The sequence below is a fragment of the Armigeres subalbatus genome, chromosome 1, assembly GCF_024139115.2.
Source record: "Armigeres subalbatus isolate Guangzhou_Male chromosome 1, GZ_Asu_2, whole genome shotgun sequence".
Taxonomy (NCBI): domain Eukaryota; kingdom Metazoa; phylum Arthropoda; class Insecta; order Diptera; family Culicidae; genus Armigeres; species Armigeres subalbatus.
This window is the reverse complement of record NC_085139.1, coordinates 10,238,979-10,260,618: the sequence shown is the minus strand read 5'-3', so window position 1 is coordinate 10,260,618 and position 21,640 is coordinate 10,238,979. Positions and strand designations below refer to the sequence as shown.

Sequence of the window (21,640 nt, the reverse complement as noted above, 5' to 3'; positions counted from 1 at the left end):
AGAAGTTACGTATTGGTTAATCTCCTTGCCTTGTCTAAACGTAGCATAAGGGCGTGACTGCTCATACTGTCCATAGCAGCTGTTTCTTGCACTCAATTGAAGTTGGTTGAGGATGAAAATTAGACAACAATTGTTGTCGCCTCTATGCACAAACACACATATACAAAGACCAGACAATACCTTGGTTCGTCGAGTTGATTGTATATAAGACTATGGGTCTCGAGCTACCTATAAAAGGTTGAAATTGGAGTGAATATCCTTTTTTACAAGTTTTGTATGAGAAAGAAAATTATTTCTGCGTTTTATAAGCTTAACAATATCCAGCCTTTATATACCTGGTACCATGTGATTCATCGACGCCGCCAGATACTGTTCTCTTGTATTCGAGTATTGTCCGCAGCACCTTACGCTCAAACACTCCAAGCTCTCGATCACCTCCTTAATGTCCATGTATGGCCGTATAAACCACCGGAAGAATCAGGAGAGTATACAGCGCGAGTTTTGTTTCGTTTGCAGACTACGGACTTAAGCTGGTTACGAAGTCCGTAGCATCCATTTGCAGCTGCAATACGCCTTTTCACCTCGCGGTAACATCATTATCCGTCACTAATGTTCCAAGATACAAATTCTTCTACCACTTCAAATTTTCACCATCAGCACCTATTTCACACCACCACCACTAATGAACCCACGTTGATCGTCCACGACTCTGCAAAGCTGCTCACTGCCATGTTTGAGAAGTTCAGCCGGAGCTGGACCTTCCCGCAGTCTATTGTTTTCAGCCTTTGACAGCTTTTTAACCCTCATCTAGTGTAGGTGATTCCACAGCTTGTCCATCGTCGCTAATATTTATTCTGTTCTCCGATGCACCGTCACTTCCTCCATTCAACAAAGTCTCGAAGTGTTGCTTCCACCTGGCAGCCACTTCAGTTTTATCTGTCAGCAAATTCCCTTGTTGGTCGTTGCACATGACGGAGATGGCTCTGTCTTTCTCCGCACGCCATTGAGACTCCATAAAACCTCCGCATATCGTTCTGCTCCATTTTTCCTGCGCTTCACTAATCACTTGTTCTTCGTACTCTTTTCTTCCTGCGATGGGTTCGTTTTCGGCTGCTCTTGCTTCCTTGTAACGATCTCTATTCGATCGGGTACCTGACACCAACATCCGGCTTCTGGCAACGTTCTTCGTCTCGTCACTCTCGACACTCCACATCGAACCAACCGTCCTGGGTCGCATCTGTGCAGTGCCTACCACTTCTCGTGTGTGTACTCACCGCTCCATGGATCGACTCACAGATCGTTGATGTTGTCGCTAACGTTGATTGCACTTATCCGTTCGTCGAGCTTCTGGCGGTACTAGCCGATATCCTTCCGCCGACAATCGCTGGATATTATAACGCATCGTTCGTGTGATCTTTTGTTCGATACAGTTGACAACCGTGATCGAATTTTACTGACAACGAGATAGTGATCAGAGTCAATGTTGACCTCTGAATGTCCGATCGATAACATCCGAGAAATGCGCCCACCACCACGAACATGGTCTATCTGGTTGCAAGTTTCACCTTCGTATCTCCAGTGTGCTTTGGATGTTCTTTCGTAAAGTAGGTGCTACTGATGGCCATCCTCTAGCAGCAGAAAATTTACTAGCGTAGGCCGTTGTCGTTGGTAGCGGAGTGAAGGTCTCCTACCGATTATGGGACGGAAAAGTCCTCTCTAGTGACCTGAGCGTTAGCGTCTCCGATAACAATTTTCACGTCATGCTTTGGGCACTCTCCATAGGCTTTATCAAGACATTCATGAAACGTGTCCTTCACGTCGTCGGATTTATCGTTTGTCGGTGCGTACACGTTGCTTAGGCTGTAATCGAAGAATTTGCCCTGTATCCTCAACACACAGATTCGTTCGCTAATGGGTTTCACCGCATCACTCTCGCTTCATCTGCTTGCCCATTACTACGAAACCAACTCCATGCTCTGCTTTTTCACCGCCGCTGTGATAGATGTTATACCTGAATGCAGTATTGGTCGTGGGGTCCACGGCTCGGAATTCACGTTCTCCGGATCTAGGCCATCGGACTTCTTGAATAGCAGCCACGTTCACTCCAACCTTCTGCAGTTCACGAGCCAGAAGGCTCACTCGTCCAGGTTCATTTAGGGTCCTGACATTCCAGGAACCGAGTTTCCAATCATAGTCCTTATTTCGTTGCCGGGTCGGTTGCCAAAAATAACGTTCTCTTTTTCTTCTATCTCCATTTTTCGTGGTATTTGAGAGGCTTCAGTAAGCTACCTTACCGGGGTCGCGTTACCTACATCGCGATGATGGGGCTGCCACCTTAGGTGTAGCTGTCGCGATACAGCATTTCGTTAATCAGCCGCTGGGTACCAGGCAGACGCTGTTTGAGCCGCACCTCCTGGTGAACAGACGCTCGAGGCGTACCTTCTCACTCTAGCTGATGTCAGAAGGACAACAGTGCCCAGGCTGCACTACCAGCTAAGTACACAACCCTTAGCTGGCGGTCTTTTGTCATCGGACGACCCGTGGAAGCGTGAGATAGGGACTTGTGGGGACCAGAGCTCTGTTGGGCGCTCCTTCCTTGATGTCAACCCACCATTTTGCAGGTCTCTCAATTACTTCCAAACTTGAGTGAAGAAGTTAATCATATTTGCATTTATGAGGCCAGCTACGTCAGTCACCAGAGCCTTGTGAGATAAAGAAGTTTGTTAACACCGAAAACTCCACACTTCACCACCAAGTATTCGAACATGGTCTTAAACTTGGACCAGTCCTTCATACGGTCATTGAAGGAAGGTATATGTAATTTGGGTGGCTAATGTTGCAGAATAATTTGTGCTGGCGGACCATGTCCAGCACCTCCGTATGCAAAACATCAAACCCGTTTAGCTTGTGGTCTTGCTCCTGGAATCGTGACATTGGAATCACGTCAATCACTTCTCGGTGGGCTTTGACGTTATCGGTGTAATGGCGTTCCGATTCTTGGCCATACACTTTCAGAAGCGTTGCAATGATTAGCGCGAATTGTCATTAGCCTTCTTGAATTCTATGGCCCACTTTGGTTTCCTTGCAAACTGTACAACCAAGTTTGAATAGAAAAAGAAAAAATGAAGTAATTCCATATCGTTTGAAACAACTTCTAGAAACTACATTCTAGCTTTCACCAATGAACAATCTCTTTATTGATCGCTTTGATTCGTCAGTTCCTTATTCCTTTTTTTCGAACTTATAATAAAAGCCTAATTGTCAAAGAGATGTCTTTTTTCGACGCGAAATCTACACTCGCCATGTTTTGAAGTGCTACAATTAACCCATCGTATGACCATGGAAGATTAGACAGCATTAACGTGATGTGTTAAGTATCTTTCATCACCTCATTTAAAGCAGTTAGCTGCAATCACAGAGCATTTCCTTGAGATCTTCCGCAACGTTTTTTTTTTATCTTTTAGCATCTAGATGGTAATGATCCTTCTCATCGTTTAAGAGCCACGTAGAATCAGAGTAGATAATGGATAGAATCATTTATTCTCATCGAAAACCGTTTCCCTAATTACATTTCTTTTTTGATATTTCAACGTTCTTCCGTCGATGGATATTAACTAACTATAAGTTCTATCATGGCCACCAAAGAAGCATAATGATCCTTTAAACGAAAGAATCATCGATGCAAAAAAATAGTCATTAACCAACTTACAAGTGCTTCACTACATCAGAATCAACCATCAGCGTCCATTCGCCGAAGACAAACGACCGTCCCATCGCTTTGCTTGCAAAATAATTCAAGTCTTCCATCTCATCCCGCAGTAATCTGATATCCTTGATGCTTTTCTTACCATGGAAGGTCAATCTGAGAAATTTCATCATTAAGATCCGCAAACTCTCCGCCCGCCACACATTACGATTCGGAGACGTGAACGATGTTTGGTGCTGGTCTCGGTAAATATTTACCACCAAAGCCACAAAAAAGGAATCCCACGTGGACCGCGCCGTGTTGCGATAAGCGCACTACTGAAATGCGAAACTCCATCTTTGCCGCCATGACGGCGGCCGGTGGTGGCGGTAGCGATAATTGTCAAATCCATTTGGGATCTTGCTTCGATGAACGAAGTTTTTTTTTCAGATGTATGTTATGTGGATCGGTTTGCGGGGCCTGCTGCTTCCTACGATTGTTTGTAACCGATGTGTTCGATTATTGATTAAATTGATTATTCTGCTCAAAACATAAGATTGGAATTTTCAGTAGATACGTGATTTTCACTGAAACAAAAATGAATCAGTCTAATGACGATTGCACGGACGCGAACACGGCCGGCGGTCTCCGGACTCGATATCAACAATTTTTGGCACCCCCAGTGCGCCCAAGCCTACTCCGATTTGCTTGCATCTACGCAACGCCGGCTTTGATGATCTCACGCGTTTTCGTGTGCGCTTGCGAGGAAATTCAATCCGCCGCGCCGCCACCGCACGCCGGACTGGCGGACTCACGTTTTCTCTCATCTGATTCACGCAAAACAAACATCCTCTTGGCGGGTTTGGGAATTTTTTCGCTCGAATCCATCGCGGCATCCCGCTACGGCTTCTAATCACCAATCCGGCTGCCACGCTAGCCAACGTTGATGAACGCCGATGGTTCCCGAGCAACAGATCCCATAAATATTGGCGTTTGGCTTCGCACTTATCGACGGGGGGGTCCTCGGCGGTTTGTTGATTTTGGCGTAGGACTACTTTTGCGAGGGCAGAAAGGATTAGTTTGCTGTCGCAGACTCTGAGTACGGTTAATCGTTTTAATTAAACCTGATTTAATCTCAATCTGTTAGATTTCGGTTTCATAATCAACTAGTTGACCCGGCAGACGTTGTCCTGCATAGTAGGCGAGAATGTGCATTCCGAACTGCCCATGCAAAATTCGCATAGGAATCACAATTTTAGTTTTTCACGATTTGCTCAACTTTACTCGTAATTTTTGCATTAGGAAATATCATATAAACCCGTCGGAAACTATAACGAATGTTTCTGCTAAAGAAATGAAAAAAATCTATTCAGCCGTTTTTGAGTTATGCGGATACGAACACAGACCATTTCATTTTTATATATAAGATTAGTATTCAGTTGCAGTACCACAATGAGTTGATACCTTGAAAAAAGTCTCACTAATAATAAAAAGCAGCTTAAATGCTATACAATCACATAAAAAGCTAGGTGAATTACAATTTTATTGAAAAAAGGAACATTAAGTATTCAATAAAAAGCCTAAACAAGGTCTCATCTGGAAACCTGGTTGGGCTATGTTCCTTCAGTTCCCCCGAACATCTAGGGTCCACAGGGTTGATTCCACTGCATGCAGCCAACACGGAATCGGTTTTCATTCACTGCATATTGTGTCAGCAATTCCGCTTTAGTTGACCCTACGGAAAAATGCTGAAAACATTGATTCTTTTCCCATGTAATGAAGTTCTCCGTCAGAAGTCCATTTGCTTATTGATTACACGATCTGGTACTCTCGTTCACGTATAGGAACCCGCCATCGACCGGTTTTCTGATGTTGATGTTGGTTCAAGGTATTAAATATTGTTCCAAAGTGGTAATAAATAATCAATTCCTGCGTTCAGTGACGGCCATCAGCAGTCGGTGCAGCCGAGCTTTATAATTAAAGACGCGCCTGGTCAATATATTAATTGCTGTAATTAAACGGTCTCACGGGAACGGGATCTGCTGCAAATAGGATTCAATCAACTCACTGCCACCCATGGAGACGCGCTGTCGTCCGGTGGAGTGATGAATGTCCGATGCAGAACGCATTCTGTTCGGTGTACAACATATTCGAAGAATTACTTTTTGTTCCATAATGAAGACAGAATTTATTTTTAATTGAGATTTACGAAAAATGTTTAAAACTCATGTAGACATAAAGCGACCCTGATCACTAGAAAACATGCTCATATCTGAATACCGCAGTAGCCTATCAAACCGGCAGCATCCAACGTGTGAAAACATGTCTCCATGGCAACAGCTGTGAGGAAGTTGCTTTCACTCTTCATAAACGGCGCTTCCTGCGTTTGGATTTCAGTCCTATCCTCCAGATATGCCATTCGGCCCGCATCGTGGTGGTAAACTACTAGCCCCATCAATGTCACCATCATCACCGCATCGTCGTCGACATCAGCAGCCTCGTTCAATGTTTTGAATGTGTCACAATTTATCCACCCACCGAACAGCTATTCCGCCTCTCCCCTCATCACATCGTGGCCCCAACGCAACGTGTCACGCCCCCTCTAGTAGCGAACTGTCAACGACCGATGCTAGATGATGATGATTTGATCAAATTACCACCATGGGATATTATACATAGTTCAGTTCGCTCTCGCATCGTCGTCGTCGTAGTCTTCGACGACGATATCGCATTCATCGTTATTCCTCTTATGCATGTAACCAGCACCAGCGCTCTGTCTGCGGCTGATGGCGATGATAAGTTTAGTCCCAGTCTAGCCGAAAATGTGTGACACAAGTTTGACAGCTTCATCGAACAACAAGTGGAAGTTTAGTTTGGCGTCAAAGCAACCATAGACCCATGGACATAATATGGATGGAGATGACTCTGTTTACAATATTTCTCAAGCTGGGGAGAAAGAGCGTGCGAGTGACGGGCCGGATGCCTGGCAAGAGGCTGTTCCGAAAGATTTATGAAGCAATATCGGTCGGTTCTAATTAGTAGTGGGGATTAGCTCATCTGGTATTTCGGTGTCATTCATGATGATGGTTCGTGAAATGTGAGCTGATTGGCTTTGAACTCATGGAAGATGTGATCCGAACAGGCGGTGGCCCACGCATAGCATCAGAATAGCATAATAAATATAACGTCATCATTTTCAGCGTGAAAATGAGAGCGACGGAATACCTAACTTGTTTGAATGACATTTTACTTTTTCTTCTATTTTCAGGACCACCTGGCCCTCCAGGTCCCCCAGGAAAGAGAGGGAAGCGAGGAAAGAAAGGAGACTTAGGTGAACCAGGTGTGGAGGTGAGTTTAGATTTTTTGATTGATCAATCTTATAATTGTTCACATCGTTAGTTAGTCTGATTATCTAACCTGGAATACTTAAATTAATCAGAAAACCTTCGCAAAGAGCTCCAATTGATAAGGCATTGAGCCATTGTTGATTGTTGGACAAAAAACTATCAGAATGATTTTAAAAAGTTATCAGAAAGATCTGGATCATTTCAAAGAATATTGCAGTGAAGCTATTAAATAAAAAATAAAATCCTTTTTGAATCCTTTGATATCGTATGTATGCTACGCCTACTACATCTCTCCTTTACTTTGAAGGATCAAACTATAACAATGCATTATCGAGTTTCTAACTGAATGAAACTTAGTGGATGATTGTTCACGGCACCTGATTTTTACATGACATGGGTTTTTCTCGAATGTCGTTTCTTGAGATCTTATCAAAAACTACGTCGAGTTGCTCAAGCTTGATGAATGGACCAATTCATCGTTTTGTGTGATTCACAGGTCTTCTTTTTCTTCCATAGCTATATTCCAACTGGAACTTGTTCTGTTTTACATTCTGGTTAAGCCCGTCAGCCCAAGATTTTTACAAGAAATTTCCAATTAACTTTATAATAACATGACATGTTAGTATTTATTAGTATTGCTATTCTGAATGATGATGATGATGATGATACTACCATCTATTGTAGCAATGCACCTGCCGATAGCACTAGCCATATCTGACAAACGATTTGATCATGATTTTATTATTGTTTATATTTCATCAAACTCCTGTATGAAGGGCCAAAAATGGGTGGGGTGGTTCCATAAGCAGAGACACTTGCGAATCCACGGGATGAATAGAGAATCTCCTTCCACAAGAAAGTTCGTACATACAATAATATAATCTAGCCCTCGTTTCCCAGATTGAACCAATAGATGGGGAGAAGAGCCCGCCCTCTATCCACGAGATGTTATCAATAGTAAGTTGGCGATTTAACTCTTCTTATCCAAATCGCTTCAATTGGGTGCCCTGATGGTATTTTTATATAGTTTCGATGTTATATGTATATACAATGGAATATATATAATGGAATTCTCTCACCGAATTTCCACATGTCCTGGATCGGCGAGACCGTCTCTTCAATATCATCATGCTTTATATAAGTAGTTGTCTTCAAGGATGGAAAAGCCAATTATTCGTCGAGGAATATCCTTGTTGAATTCAGGAAATATGTTTCGTTTTGAATTGTAAATTTAGAATAGAGTTCTTGAATCCTGAATTGATGAGATAAGAAGAATAAAAGCAGTATCAAAAATTATAACACTAGATTTTTGTGTACTCTGATTTTGCCCATCCAATTTGAAAAATATTGTAAGTTTTTAGAAATTATATGATGCATAAACGTGGTAAGAGCAAAACAATTGTATTATATTATAGATTAAGTAAGGATAAAATCATACACGCCCAGAAAACGAACTAATTGGATATTCTAAATTAATTAAGTAAAATAAAGTGATACTTAGGTGATATGTCCGACTTGATTTGCTGCAATTTTTGCGTGATGAGATCCAGTTGCTAGTCGATGGAGGACTTTGAACTGCTACCAGATTAATTAATTATATTTATTATGGTGCTTTTGGATAAAATGGGACTTGGGGGTAAGTGACGACTCAACGAGTGCGCATCGAGCTCAGGGCCAGTCAATGGATCTCCTTCTTCCACTGGCTCCGGTCTGCCCAGGATCAGCATCAGGTACGGTAGGAAACACCACTACTTCATTATCGTCTCCCTTCAGAACCCCGACCCTCCCTTATCAACGGGTTTTGGACAATCTTCCAAACCTCGAGTTGGTGCATTAATTTTAGGTGCCGTGACACTGACATATATGAGCGTCACTTTTGACGAGAAATTGGGTGATACTTTAATTTTACCCTACAATTTTATTGACAAAAAAATGAAGGATTAGAACGAGAATTGAACATAAGCCCGCTAAGACAGAGCCCAACACGCTACCTCTCAGCTACAGGGGTTAGACAGAATGATCGGGACAGGCAACATTTTAGCAAAATTCAAATGACCATAACTCCGTGAAATATCAACCGATTTCTTTGATTCTGACAATCAAGTTTTGGAAACTGGTTCAAATCCATGTCCAAACCGCCGAAAACCAGAGATAATCTGCATTATTTGAGGGCATGTCAAAAATGCTATTTTTTAAGCGCTTGTATTTTTCATTTGGGTGAAATTTTGACCCTTTTGATATTTTTGCCTTTCTCGTATACTAAGTATACGGTAAAGGCTATATGATCGCTCCAAAAACAAACTTTTTATAGAAGGCCCGGAGACCCATAGTGTTATTTACCAATCGACTCAGTTCGACTCGAATCGAGGTGATGTCTGTGTGTGTGTGTGTGTGTGTGTGTGTGTGTGTGTGTGTGTGTGTGTGTGTGTGTGTGTGTGTGTGTGTGTGTGTGTGTGTGTGTGTGTGTGTGTGTGTGTGTGTGTGTGTGTGTGTGTGTGTGCAAAACTACTAAAAAAATGTCACTCATTTTTCGATGCAGAATCCTGTCCCATTGTTTCCTATTTGAAATTGGCCAGATCGTACTATGGGATCGAAAGTTATGGCCAAAATACAAATTCATACGAAAAAATCGCGTAAAAAATGTTACTCATTTTTCGGGCACTTATCCTTAACCGATTTGCTCGCAACAAATTGCATTCGACGCAGAATTCTGTCTCATTGTTTCCTATTCGAAATTGGACAGATCGGACTATGGGATCAGAAGTTATGGCCAAAATACAAATTCATACGAAAAAATCGCGTAAAAAATGTCACTCATTTTTCGGTCACTTATCCTCAACCGATTTGCTCGCAACAAGTTGCATTCGATGCAGAATCCTGTCCCATTGTTTCCTATTTGAAATTGGCCAGATTGGACCATGGGATCGAAAGTTATGGCCAAAATACAAATTCATACGAAAAAATCGCGTAAAAAATGTCACTCATTTTCGGGCACTTATCCTCAACCGATTTGCTCGCAACAAGTTGCATTCGATGCAGAATCCTGTCCCATTGTTTCCTATTTGAAATTGGACAGATCGAACTATAGGATCAGAAGTTATGGCCAAAATACAAATTCATACGAAAAAATCGCGTAAAAAATGTCACTCATTTTCCGGGCACTTATCCTCATCGATTTGCTCACAACAAGTTGCATTCGACGTAGAATCCTGTCCCGTTTTTTCCTATTTGAAATTGGTCAGATCGGACTATGAGATCCGAAGTTATGGCCAAAATACAAATTCATACGAAAAAATCGCGTAAAAAATGTCACTCATTTTTCGGGAAATTATTCTCAACCGATTTGCTCGCAACAAGTTGCCTTTGATGCGAAATCATGTCTTATTGTTTCCTATTTGAAATTGGCCAGATCGAACTATGGGATCAGAAGTTATGGCCAAAATACAAATTCATACGAAAAAATCGCGTAAAAAATGTCACTCATTTTTCGGGAAATTATTCTCAACCGATTTGCTCGCAACAAGTTGCCTTCGATGCGAAATCATGTCTTATTGTTTCCTATTTGAAATTGGCCAGATCGAACTATGGGATCAGAAGTTATGGCCAAAATACAAATTCATACGAAAAAATCGCGTAAAAAATGTCACTCATTTTTCGGTCACTTATCCTCAACCGATTTGTTCGCAACAAGTTGCATTCGACGCATAATCTTGTCCCATTGTTTCCTATTTGGAATTTGCCAGATCGGACTATGGGATCGAAAGCTATGGCCAAAATACAAATTCATACGGAAAAATCGCGTAAAAAATGTCACTCATTTTTCGGGCACTTATTCTGAACCGATTTGGTCGCATCAAGTTGCATTAGACGTAGAATCCTGTCCCATTGTTTCCTATTTGAAACTGGCCAGATCGGACTATGGGATCGAAAGTTATGGTCAAAATACAAATTCGTACGAAAAAATCGCGTAAAAAATGTCACTCATTTTTCGGGCATTTATCCTCAACCAATTTGCTCGCAACAAGTTGCATTCGACGCAGAATCTTGTCCCATTGTTTCCTATTTGGAATTGGCCAGATCGGACTATGGGATCGAAAGTTATGGCCAAAATACAAATTCGTACGAAAAAATCGCGTAAAAAATGTCACTCATTTTTCGGGCACTTATCCTCAACGATTTGTTTGCATCTAGTTGCATTCGACGCAGAATCCTGTCCCATTGTTTCCTATTTGAAATTGGCCAGATCGGACTATGGGATCGAAAGTTATGGCCAAAATATAAATTCATACGGAAAAATCGCGTAATACATGTCACTCATTTTTTGGGCACTTATCCTCAACGATTTGCTTGCAACAAGTTGCATTCGACGCAGAATCCTGTCCCATTGTTTCCTATTCAAAATTGGCCAGATCGGACAATGGGATCGAAAGTTATGGTCAAAATACAAATTCATACGAAAAAATCGCGTAAGAAATGTCACTCATTTTTCAGGCACTTAACCTTAACCGATTTGCTCACAACAAGTTTCATTCGACGTAGAATATTGTCCAATTGTTTCGTATTAAAAATTGGCCCAATCGGACTATGGGTTTCGAAGTTATGGCTAAAATTATTTTTTTACATAAGACACACGTACAAAATTCTCACTCATTTATCAGGCACTTATCTTTAACGGATTTTCTCGCAACAAGTTGCATTCGACGCGGAACCTTGTCCCATTGTTTCGTATTGAAAATTGGCGAAATCGGACTATGGAGTTATGGCCAAAATATATTTTTCAAAATCTCACTCATTTTTGACACATATGTACCCTCAGCCGATTTGCTCGCAAGAAGTTGCATTCGATGCAGAATCCGGTCCCATTGTTTCCTGTTGAAAATTGGCCGGATCAGGCTCAGAAGTTATGGTCAAAGTACTTTTTTTCACCAAAAGTGCGTAGAAATTAATCATTCGAAAGAAACGAGAAAGGCACCATCACCGCTAGGTGGATTAATCTGGGTTTTTACAGAAACTAGAGCTTTTCCTGAGCTAATTGATATGTTGATGTCATAGATCGTCATGTCAACAAACACCTGAGATATGGCCGCTGGCCGCTTCTGTAAAATCCGTGAAACCAGTTCCACCAATTGTTCTCGTAGACAGTGTTCTTGCACCAAGTGGTACCCCATGGCAGTTATACCTTTTTCCAATTACATCAATATGGGTACCAATCTTCATGGTTTATAAAAGTCATTACAAATATTTTTTGTAGGGGAGAATGGTCTAAAATGTACCCATGGAAAAAATAGCCCAACGAAATCTGTTGCGGTTCGAAATGGTGGTAAATCTGGCTTCCAGTGACTGAACTTCCAGTGCAACTTACACTACCGTTACTCCTGACAATTCCGGCTTCTTTACTGCATTCCGAATTTGTATCTCTCGAACTATCAATCGCCAAACGAAGCGAGCAACTATTCCCAGGAGAAATAACACGACCACAATGATTAAGATATGAATTGGGCCGAGGCCACTGGAATTTATCACTACGGCTGCTGGTGCTGAAGCTTGACTTTGCTGCTGCTGATTGATTACAATTTCATCGTGATGAATTTGTTCCTTTTTAGATTTGGTTCCACCCATGACTTTCGAATGACAGAGAACGTGCGACCAGTCTCGGTGACGGAATGAAGAGAAGTGCAATTTTTATTCAACTACTAAAGCTACCCTACGTTGTGTTTACAAAAAATGCAGACGCGGCGAGTTTCTAAACAAACACCACACTGCGGGGCCAGCCAGCCAGTAGTGGTGTTCGATGAACTTGTGACTTGTGACTTCAACAATTGAAGTCACACGACAGAGTCAAAGATTTTGGATGACCTACATGAAATGACTGATACCTAACAAAATCGTTTACACAACATTTTTGAGCGAATGTTTCTATAATTGTCTTCTACTCTTCTTATTGGTATTACATCCCCCACTGGGACATTGCCGCCTCGGAACTTCCTTGGAAATTTTAAATGGATGTTCAAAAAAAATTCTATGGAAGATGAAAAGAATTTATTTTGAAAACACTGAACTCATTCCCAACAAACAATCTAAGCTGAAGAAGCAACTTTTTTAGCTGAATAAGCTTATTTGCTACGAAATAAGGCCTTTTTCAGCTTCCAATGTTTGTTGGGTTGTCTCTAACAATTTTGGAAAATCATAAAAATGAAATCAAGTGAAAAAAAATCCCGTGAAAATTTGGGAAAATAAGATTTTATTTTAATTTCAATTTTCCTCCCAAATTTAAAATAATTGAAAATATTTCTTCGAGGACATTCAGACTCAAGTAAACTCTTTTGAAAATTCTGAAGATTTTATTGTTGAAAATTGAACGAATTGTCCAAGCAATAGGTATAAAAATACTCAGAAGATAATTACCGATAAATTCATACCATTTTCCATACCAAATGTAGAGGATTTGACCACCGTCGCCAACGACGATTTTTGGACCGACGCACACCTCTAGAACAATTGTGATTCAAATATTTGCGCCAGCCGTTATTTCATGGGGTACCACTTGATGCAAGAACACTGTATACGAGAACAATAACGTGCGTGCGAGAAAAGGTGGAACCGGTTTCACGGATTTCACGGAATCCGCCATATCTTAGGTGTTTGTTGCTCGATCTGTGACGTCAACATATCAATCAACTCAGGAAAAGCTCTGCTAAAAATATAAAAAGGGTCAACATTTCACCCAAGTTAAAAATATAAGCACTTAAAAAACAGCATTTTTGACATTCCCTCAAATAATCCGGATTATCTCCGGTATTCAGTGGTCTGACCATGAATTTGAACTAGTTTCCCAAAACTTGATTTATTTTACCGTCGAACGCAGTCAGAACCAAAGAAATTGGTTGATATTTCACGAAGTTATGGTCATTTGAATTTCGATAAAATTTTGCCTGTCCCGATCATTCTGTCCAACCCCTGTATCTCCGATTCTTGCACGAAAAGTGATCGAAGTAAAACAGGTTCCACGATTGGCACTGAACAAGTATTTCACTACATCAAGTCATCGACTGCTTGTCCGTTAGGTGCGTCGCACCGGGTGTTGTGTTTAGGTTCCGTGACATTTTATTGAAATACGTCACCTGTAATATTCATAATTTTTTGGTGTGCACCTTACCATTTACCATCGCTCTCCAAGAGGCTAACCGTGTATTCAACACCCTCATGGATCGGACCCTCGGAGGTAAATCCCGTGGGACCAGCACGATTGAGAACAACTTTAGGCACTCCGTAGACATCGGAGAACTGCTGTATGTCCCTTTCGATGTTCTGTCAATTCCGATTACAATTATCAGCATGTACATCCCTTGCGGCACATCCCTGCTTCTCCTTGGGATATGAACGCCCACCATCCAATGTGGGGAGGGTCCAGGTCCAACCCTCAAGGCACCGTTTTAGCCGAAGCATTCCAGGAAGGTGATCTCGTCACTCTCAACGACGGGAGCCACCTTTTTCAACAGGCACTCCGCCACGGCTATTGATGTTTCTGCGGTATGTAGGTTCGTACTGCCGCGCTTCTCCTGGAAGGCCGGCACATCTATACGGTAGCGACCACTGCCCGGTGAAGAGTTCCACCAATGATCCCCCTCCCGCGTACATCAAGAGGCGCCGCTGGAAATATGGATTGGGAGGAGTACGAGGACGAGCGCGCTATGTCGTTTGTCTGCGCGGACCTACCTCCCTCGTCGCTTAGGCATGGCGCCCTGTAGTCTTAGAAGAAGAAACATCGACAATGTAAGATCATCTTCAGGAAGGTGATGTCTAAGTAACGGGAAGACTTCATCGACAGCATTAACCCGTCACAGACCTCCGCCGAACTTTGGAGGCGGGTAAATGTAATAAGTAGTAAATCGAAGGTGGCTCCCATCCACCTTGACCAAGGCAACCGCACAATTCCTGATCCTGCACAAGTTGCCAATGGTCTCGGGGATTACTGCGCCTCCCTGGTAGGAGCTTCCCAGTACACGGCCGAATTCCAGAGGACTATTTCTATTCGTGGTTCACAACTCAACCCATTATTCCCACGGATCCCTCCCGGCAGCCTGCTGATCCAGCCTTTTTCAGCAGCCAAGCACAATCAGCACAATTCAGGACGATTTGGTTGCAGCAACTAATTTATGACTGAATTTGTTTGTATATGAGTAATAGTAATTTGTTTACAACATGTGTGCTGCTTGGAACACTTGTCAAGTGCAACGGGAACTCATGCGGACCAGATGAGTTGGGGTATCGCGTGATAAAAAGGCTTCCTCCATTCGCGAAAGACTATTTTCTTAAGTTCGTCAACGATCCTTTGGAAAACAGCATATTCCCGGACGAGTGGAGGAAAAGTTTCGTTGTGCCCATGCCGAAGAGCAGCGTGGCTAGCCGCGATGCATCCAGACGCAGACCAATCTCCCTGACCTCATGAGCGTCCAAATCCGTCGAGAGGATGGCCAACCGGCATCAGGGAGAATTTGGAAGCTGTCGGAAGGTTTGGTCATCGTCAACACGCCTTTTGCTAAGGCTATCTATGGCACCAGCACATACTTTGCCAGTCTGGGCACAAGAAAAATAAACGGGGACAGCCGTGCCAACCATTCCACATTCAGGGGGGAATATGATTGACGAATCGTTGGGAGTGACTTTGCTAAGAAGATTAATGTACACTCCTTGGGTCCTCGACGTCATGGGATGGGACACAGTTTTTAGTCTAGTGCCGTGGCTTATTCACTGATGGACATGAAGGCCAAGTGCGCTGATATTTTATGAAACTAATAGCTCCACCTCACTACCTCGATTGCCAGTACCCCGAAGGCAACTACTCCGGAAAAGACAGCACCCCAAAAGCCATTAATTTTGCTATTCTATGAATTGGATCAAGCGAGGAGATAATGCTTTCTTCCAAGTAACGCTCAGTCCAAACAGGCTTGGTAGTCATATGGCTACTGCTTCTGCCTGATACGCAGGAGGTCATAGGTTCAATCCCAGGTCCGTTCCATACTCCTACTTTGTATTTTTCTCTATATTTCTCATGTTCTAGCAATCGCTAGAACTGGAAATGGACTTCCATACCGTTTCCATTTCTATTCCTATACCTTCAACTTGAATATTCTAGCAGTAATCTGCTAGAATTGTAAATGAACTATAAAGCTCGTTTCCTACATCCAATTAGAAATTGCATCAGTTGCTTTCTCCTATCTATCACATTGGCAGCTCGTTAACCAAGACGGACTTCTGCCTCTCGAACCTAGACCAAAAAAAATCGAACAAATTCTGCATGAACTCGTGGCAAGTGCAGAGGTATATTCGGCTTGAGTGGCGAGTGATTGCATCATCTTTTCCACCCCCTTCCCTACATTGACTTGCATTCTGACGTGGCAGGCGCCAGTATGACCTAACAAATGAGATCACCAGTGTAGTAGATAAGATTCACAGATGGAATTGAATACAAAATATGTAAAATGACTTTTATCAGTGCACACACATTCATCATTATTAGCAAGCTAGGAAAACCGCCTATAGAATGCCTGCATGAGTTCCGCAAAGGAACTCATGCAGGCATTCTATAGGCGATTTTCAAGGCGATAAGTACAGTTTTGATTTTGATCGTGCCGGCATCTCAGAATTGCCAGCCGAACTTTTTAATTTCGCGAGTAAGCGTCACGACAACCAGTACTTGAACATTGCAGATGTGTGCAAGTCCCAAGCAAACATCTGTTGGCTCCCTGTGCAAGAACAGCTGATCTGGTCATAATGGAGTAGCAACTACGAGCAGTCAATCAAGCTCAAGAAAGGGCAACGCTGGATGGATCCAATCAAGCGTCAAAATATTTAGTGAGACATTCGATTCGTTCGTGACGTTAGATGGATTATGGAATACTTACTTACTTATGGATCCTGTACACCTCCGGTGGTGCAAAGGGCCGACTTGAAAGATCTCCATCCTGAGCGTTGCCCGTCTATCGCTTTAACCTGTTGCCAGATTGGATTTCGATCGACTTCTTTTATTTCTTGATAGAGGCTGCACCACAATGAGCCTCTGTGTCTGCCTCTGCTGGAATGTCCCACTGGGTTCCAGTCTAATCCCTTTACAGATTTCGTTTTTGCCCCTACGTAAGGAGTGGCCGACACAGCCCCAGTTTCGATCCCGTATTTCGGTTGCTATAGACCTCTTGTGTCAACGATCATCGAGCTCGTTGTTTGAAATCTAGTTGTGAGGCCACCAAAGCCCGAATTGTGTACCGCATGCATCTGTTGATGAACACCTGCAGCCGCTGAGTGTTCTCCACTGATACACACCATGTTTCGCTAGTGTATAACAGCACAAATTTCACTTAGAATTGAAAATTCGTATTTTGGTGCGTTCACTTATCTGCCTATTTTTCCAGATATTTCTTAAACTCGCAAAGGCAGCCCTTGGTTTCTTGATTCGTGCGCCTATGGTGATCTTGTTACCGCCGTCTGACGCCATTTAGCTACCAAGATATTAGTAGCTTTCAACATTCTCCACTGGTGGCCCGGCTACTGTGAAACTGGAAGGAGTCACCGTGTTTACCGTGTATTTGGTTTTGTTGATGTTGATGACTAAACCTGCCGAAGAGGAGCGCTTGGCAAGGTCGTTGAGCTTACTCTGCATATCAGAGCGCCGTTGCAGCCAATTTGAAGTCGTTTAGGTGCTCCATGGTTTTTAGGCTGCCATAACAGCCCGCGGTTTGGTTCACGGTCAATCGCATCTACCAGAATCTCGTCGATTACGATGAGGAACAGTAACGGTGATAGAATACATCCTTGCCTCACACCAGCTATGACCCGGATAGGGTCGGACAATACCGCATTGTGCAGCACTCTACACGAAAAGGCCTCATACTCTGCCTCGATGAGGCCGATGATTTTCTCTGGAACTCCCTTGCGTCTCAGGGCGCCCCACATATTCTCGTGATTGAGACGGCAAAAGCTTTTCCTTAGTCAATGAATACCAAGTAAAGGGACTCTTGGAATTCGTTGACCTGCTCCAGAATGATGCGGAACGTGACAATATGGTCCACACAGGATCTTCCGGCACGAAATCCGGCAAGCTGCCGCCGGAGAGTCGCATCGATCTTCTCCTGAATCCGGGCTAGAATAAATTTCCGGTAGACAGCAACATAATGCCTCGCCAGTTATCGCATACAGTCAGTTCAGTCAGTCAGTTGAGCACCTTCACTAAGATACCTTGCATCCAGTCGACCGGGAAAGTTGCGGTGTCCCAGATATTACGAAATAAACGATGCAGTTGTTGAGCGGATGTCATGGGGTCAGCTTTGAGCATCTCGGCTGATATGCGATCAACCCCTGTGGCTTTATTCGATTTCATGCTTTGGATGACTGTTTGAATCTCTAGCAGTGATGGAGCTTCGGTATTGACGTGTGTTATACGTCGGATCCTAGACAGATCATTCCGAGGTGGTGATGGCCTGGCTGGCACTTGAAAAAGTTGTTCGAAATGCTCGAACCAGCGTTTCAGCTGGTCAGTTGGGTCGGTCAATAACTGACCATTCGCGTCTTTCACAGGCATCGTTGCATTCATCTTCGCATCGCTTAAGCGTCGGGAGATATCGTAGAGGAGGCGAATGTCTCCAGTTGCTGCGGCTCTCTCTCCTTCGTCGGTCAGAGAGTCTGCCCACACTCGCTTGTCCCGTCGACATGATCGTTTCACTTCCTTCTCCAGAGCCGAATATCGTTGACGGGTTATGACTTTGACTCATCTGGTTTTTGATCGCTCTATCGCGGCTTTGGCTTCTTCTCACTCCTCTATCTTCCTCCAGGTCTTCCAGTGTTTTCTCTGGGTGCGCAGTTCGCCCAGATTGTTCTCGCTGGTGGCGATGAAGGCATTCTTGATGGCGGTCCATTGGTCTTCCACGCTGCCACCTCCCGAAATATCTGCAGCAATATCAGCAGGATTATGGAATGGATGGATCATAAACTCTGTTAACGGCTCCATAACGCCAAGTGGCAAATAGGCTTTCCAAAGAAAAGCAAGTTTAAAAAAATAAATAAATTGTCAAAACCAAGTATGCGGTAGTCCAAATAGTGTTAGTCGCAGGGTGGAAATGGATGGGAAACGATAGCTGTTTCAGCAGTTTACTGTATTGGTCCCGATGGACTAACGCTGCCGATTTTGATATGGCTGTAACAAATGCGTCAGATCAGAACATCAACGGCTGGAGTGAAAAACATCTCCAAGACTAAACTTAACCTTTTACGTACTATTAAGCGGTTGACAAACTTTGGAATGCCTTTCGCTCTGGTCGTCGAATCTCCCACCGTGTGGTTAGTGCTCGTTGGTGATGATATTGTTTGAAAATAAAAACAACATTTGGTCCTCAGCTTGCACGTCCTTGGGAATTAGCAGCAACCCAATCACGCATTGGCGCTTAATACTATGAAGCTCGTTGGAGCTTTCTGTTCCATTCAGCATATTTCACCCCAACTTCAAAGTAGCGGGGATGTAGTTTGTCGTAGATTATCATGTCGTTACTCGAGTCGAGCGACGTACAGTTTCATGTTTCAAACAACCATTGAATGGCAGTCATTATCAAACCCTTGGAAGCGTGAAATTGATACTCGAGAGGTCAAGATTTATATTGGACGCCCCTTATAAGATATCAACCTTTTGTAGCAATAGACAATCCTCAATAAATATTGATAAAATTGTTACAATAATCAAATACTGGAAATATATATTTTTTCTTAACAAGAACATCAGAATGTCTCTCAGAGGCAATTATCCCAAAAATAATGCAGACGACAACTGCGTTCGCTCGTAACTATGCAATTAACAATTACTGCCTAACTAGAGTTTGACAACTTGTTGAACTTCCCACTCACAATGAAGCATGTTCCTGTGCTGAAATTTGCAAGACTTTGATCCAGGCTTAAATACTTCCTACATCTCTTTTGCTGCAATCTATTCTAACTACTTTCCGTCTTGAGATTATCATTATCAAATAAAACGCCTTCCCCCACCGTGTTAGTGTCGACTGAAGAACTCGACTCCGGCGCCCCAAAATGTATGTGCAGTCAGTAGTCGGTGGACTATCGCCGCCCGGCAGAAGCTTTTACCATCATCGACTTCAAACTTAAATAGCATTGCTCAAACTCAACTTTTGCCTCACTTTTCCAGGAGGAAAAGTGAGAGCAAGTATTTATCTTGGCCTTCCGGCGGGACCCCACCGCGTCAGAATGCCAGTAAAGTGTGCTGTGATGGAACGAGTCGGGAAATTTCAACAAGTTGGCCCGGATCAACACAACTCACCGGTCGGATCGGTAGAACCGAATGTCCCAGAATGTTGGTGGCGCTGTAATCATCAAGACTATTCTGTCCGAGAATGCTTCGTTTAGCTAAACTTTCCTGGTTATTGGACGTCATTGGTGGTGAATATGCTTATAGAATTGAGCATCAATGTCAACATCAATGTTTTGACATTTCCCAGCAGCGCAAACTTGATGTTGGTCGCGTGAACACTAGCGACATTAACGGTCGTAAACTCACAACAACTGCAAATCCAAAATAAAACTCAACAACTCGGATGAAGTTCTACTTTTACCATCATAGTCGTCATCGACGCTGCGTCGAAACAGAGCATCGCCGTGGCAACCTGGAAGCGTTCGACTTATTCTCCTGGGAGGTGGCTGGCAACGGGAGTCTGGGGTCTTTGCTGCTATCAGCACCAGCAGTGCCAGAAAATCCTAAACAAACTTTTATAATTTCATCAGCAGCTAAACAAGTTTGATGTTTTATCTTTTCTCGTTTCTGGATGTGCCCCTCGAACTGTGGGGACTTGTTCAACAAGAAACTCATCAAATTTTGCTGCAACTGCTGGTGCTGATCTCTTTCGGGTGCACTTTGCCTAGTTTGGGAAAGTCGGCCAGCCAGCGCCGTCGAAGTGGGTTGCACATTGCCAACGAAAGAGGCAAGTTTTGTGATTTAGAATTCTGGGCTTCTTCCTTCGTCTGAAATTGATACGAACAAGGGAGATAAACGATGCCCATGCAAGAAGATTGAAAAGGGCCCTCTGCACAATAGAAATTTTCTGCTGCGATCTGCGATATTAGTGTCGTGTGCATGTTCCGACCCAAAGTTAGCAGCATCGTTGACAGAATGGAGACGAAGGCGATGATTTCCCATAGCTCAGTTTGATTCTTTGGGGAGCGTGCGGTGTGGCTCGCTTTATGACGATGAAAGCAAGAGATGGCAAAAGTGTTGCTGCCCGTACGTGCTTTGAACCCCCTCTACGGGGATGACAGACCCCTTTCGGACAATGGATGTGCAGAAACATTTTCCAACAGCTTTCCACCGAACTGCTCGCTTAGCTTGCCATAGTTGGCCATCCACAAGTGGAAAGTGACTCCAACAACGACGCTACGATGAACGTTTGCCTTTGTTGCTGCATAGCGAAGCAGCAGCAGACCGATCCACTTCAGATGCAAACGACACTTTTCGTCGTGTCCGAGGCGGAGAGTAGCTTTTTACGCCCCTTCCCATCACGGTCCCTCTTTCCGTGCGTTGTCCGCAGTGGGGTAGTAAGAAGATGAATTTGAATATGAA

The 21,640-nt window shown here is 43.2% G+C and overlaps 1 protein-coding gene across 15 annotated transcripts in view; it reads left to right on the top strand.

Moving 5' to 3' along the window:
• The window catches only part of LOC134221577 (collagen alpha chain CG42342), a 638,959-nt gene that overhangs the window by 310,989 nt on the left and 306,330 nt on the right, over nucleotides 1-21,640 (top strand). For 13 of the 15 annotated variants that reach the window (XM_062700773.1, XM_062700777.1, XM_062700769.1 and 10 more), the window contains one exon: nucleotides 6,954-7,033. The exons of the other annotated variants lie outside the window; for them this stretch is intronic. In XM_062700773.1, the coding sequence (XP_062556757.1) occupies nucleotides 6,954-7,033 (80 nt within the window). The remainder of the gene's footprint in view (nucleotides 1-6,953; nucleotides 7,034-21,640) is intronic. 15 annotated transcript variants of the gene reach the window in all.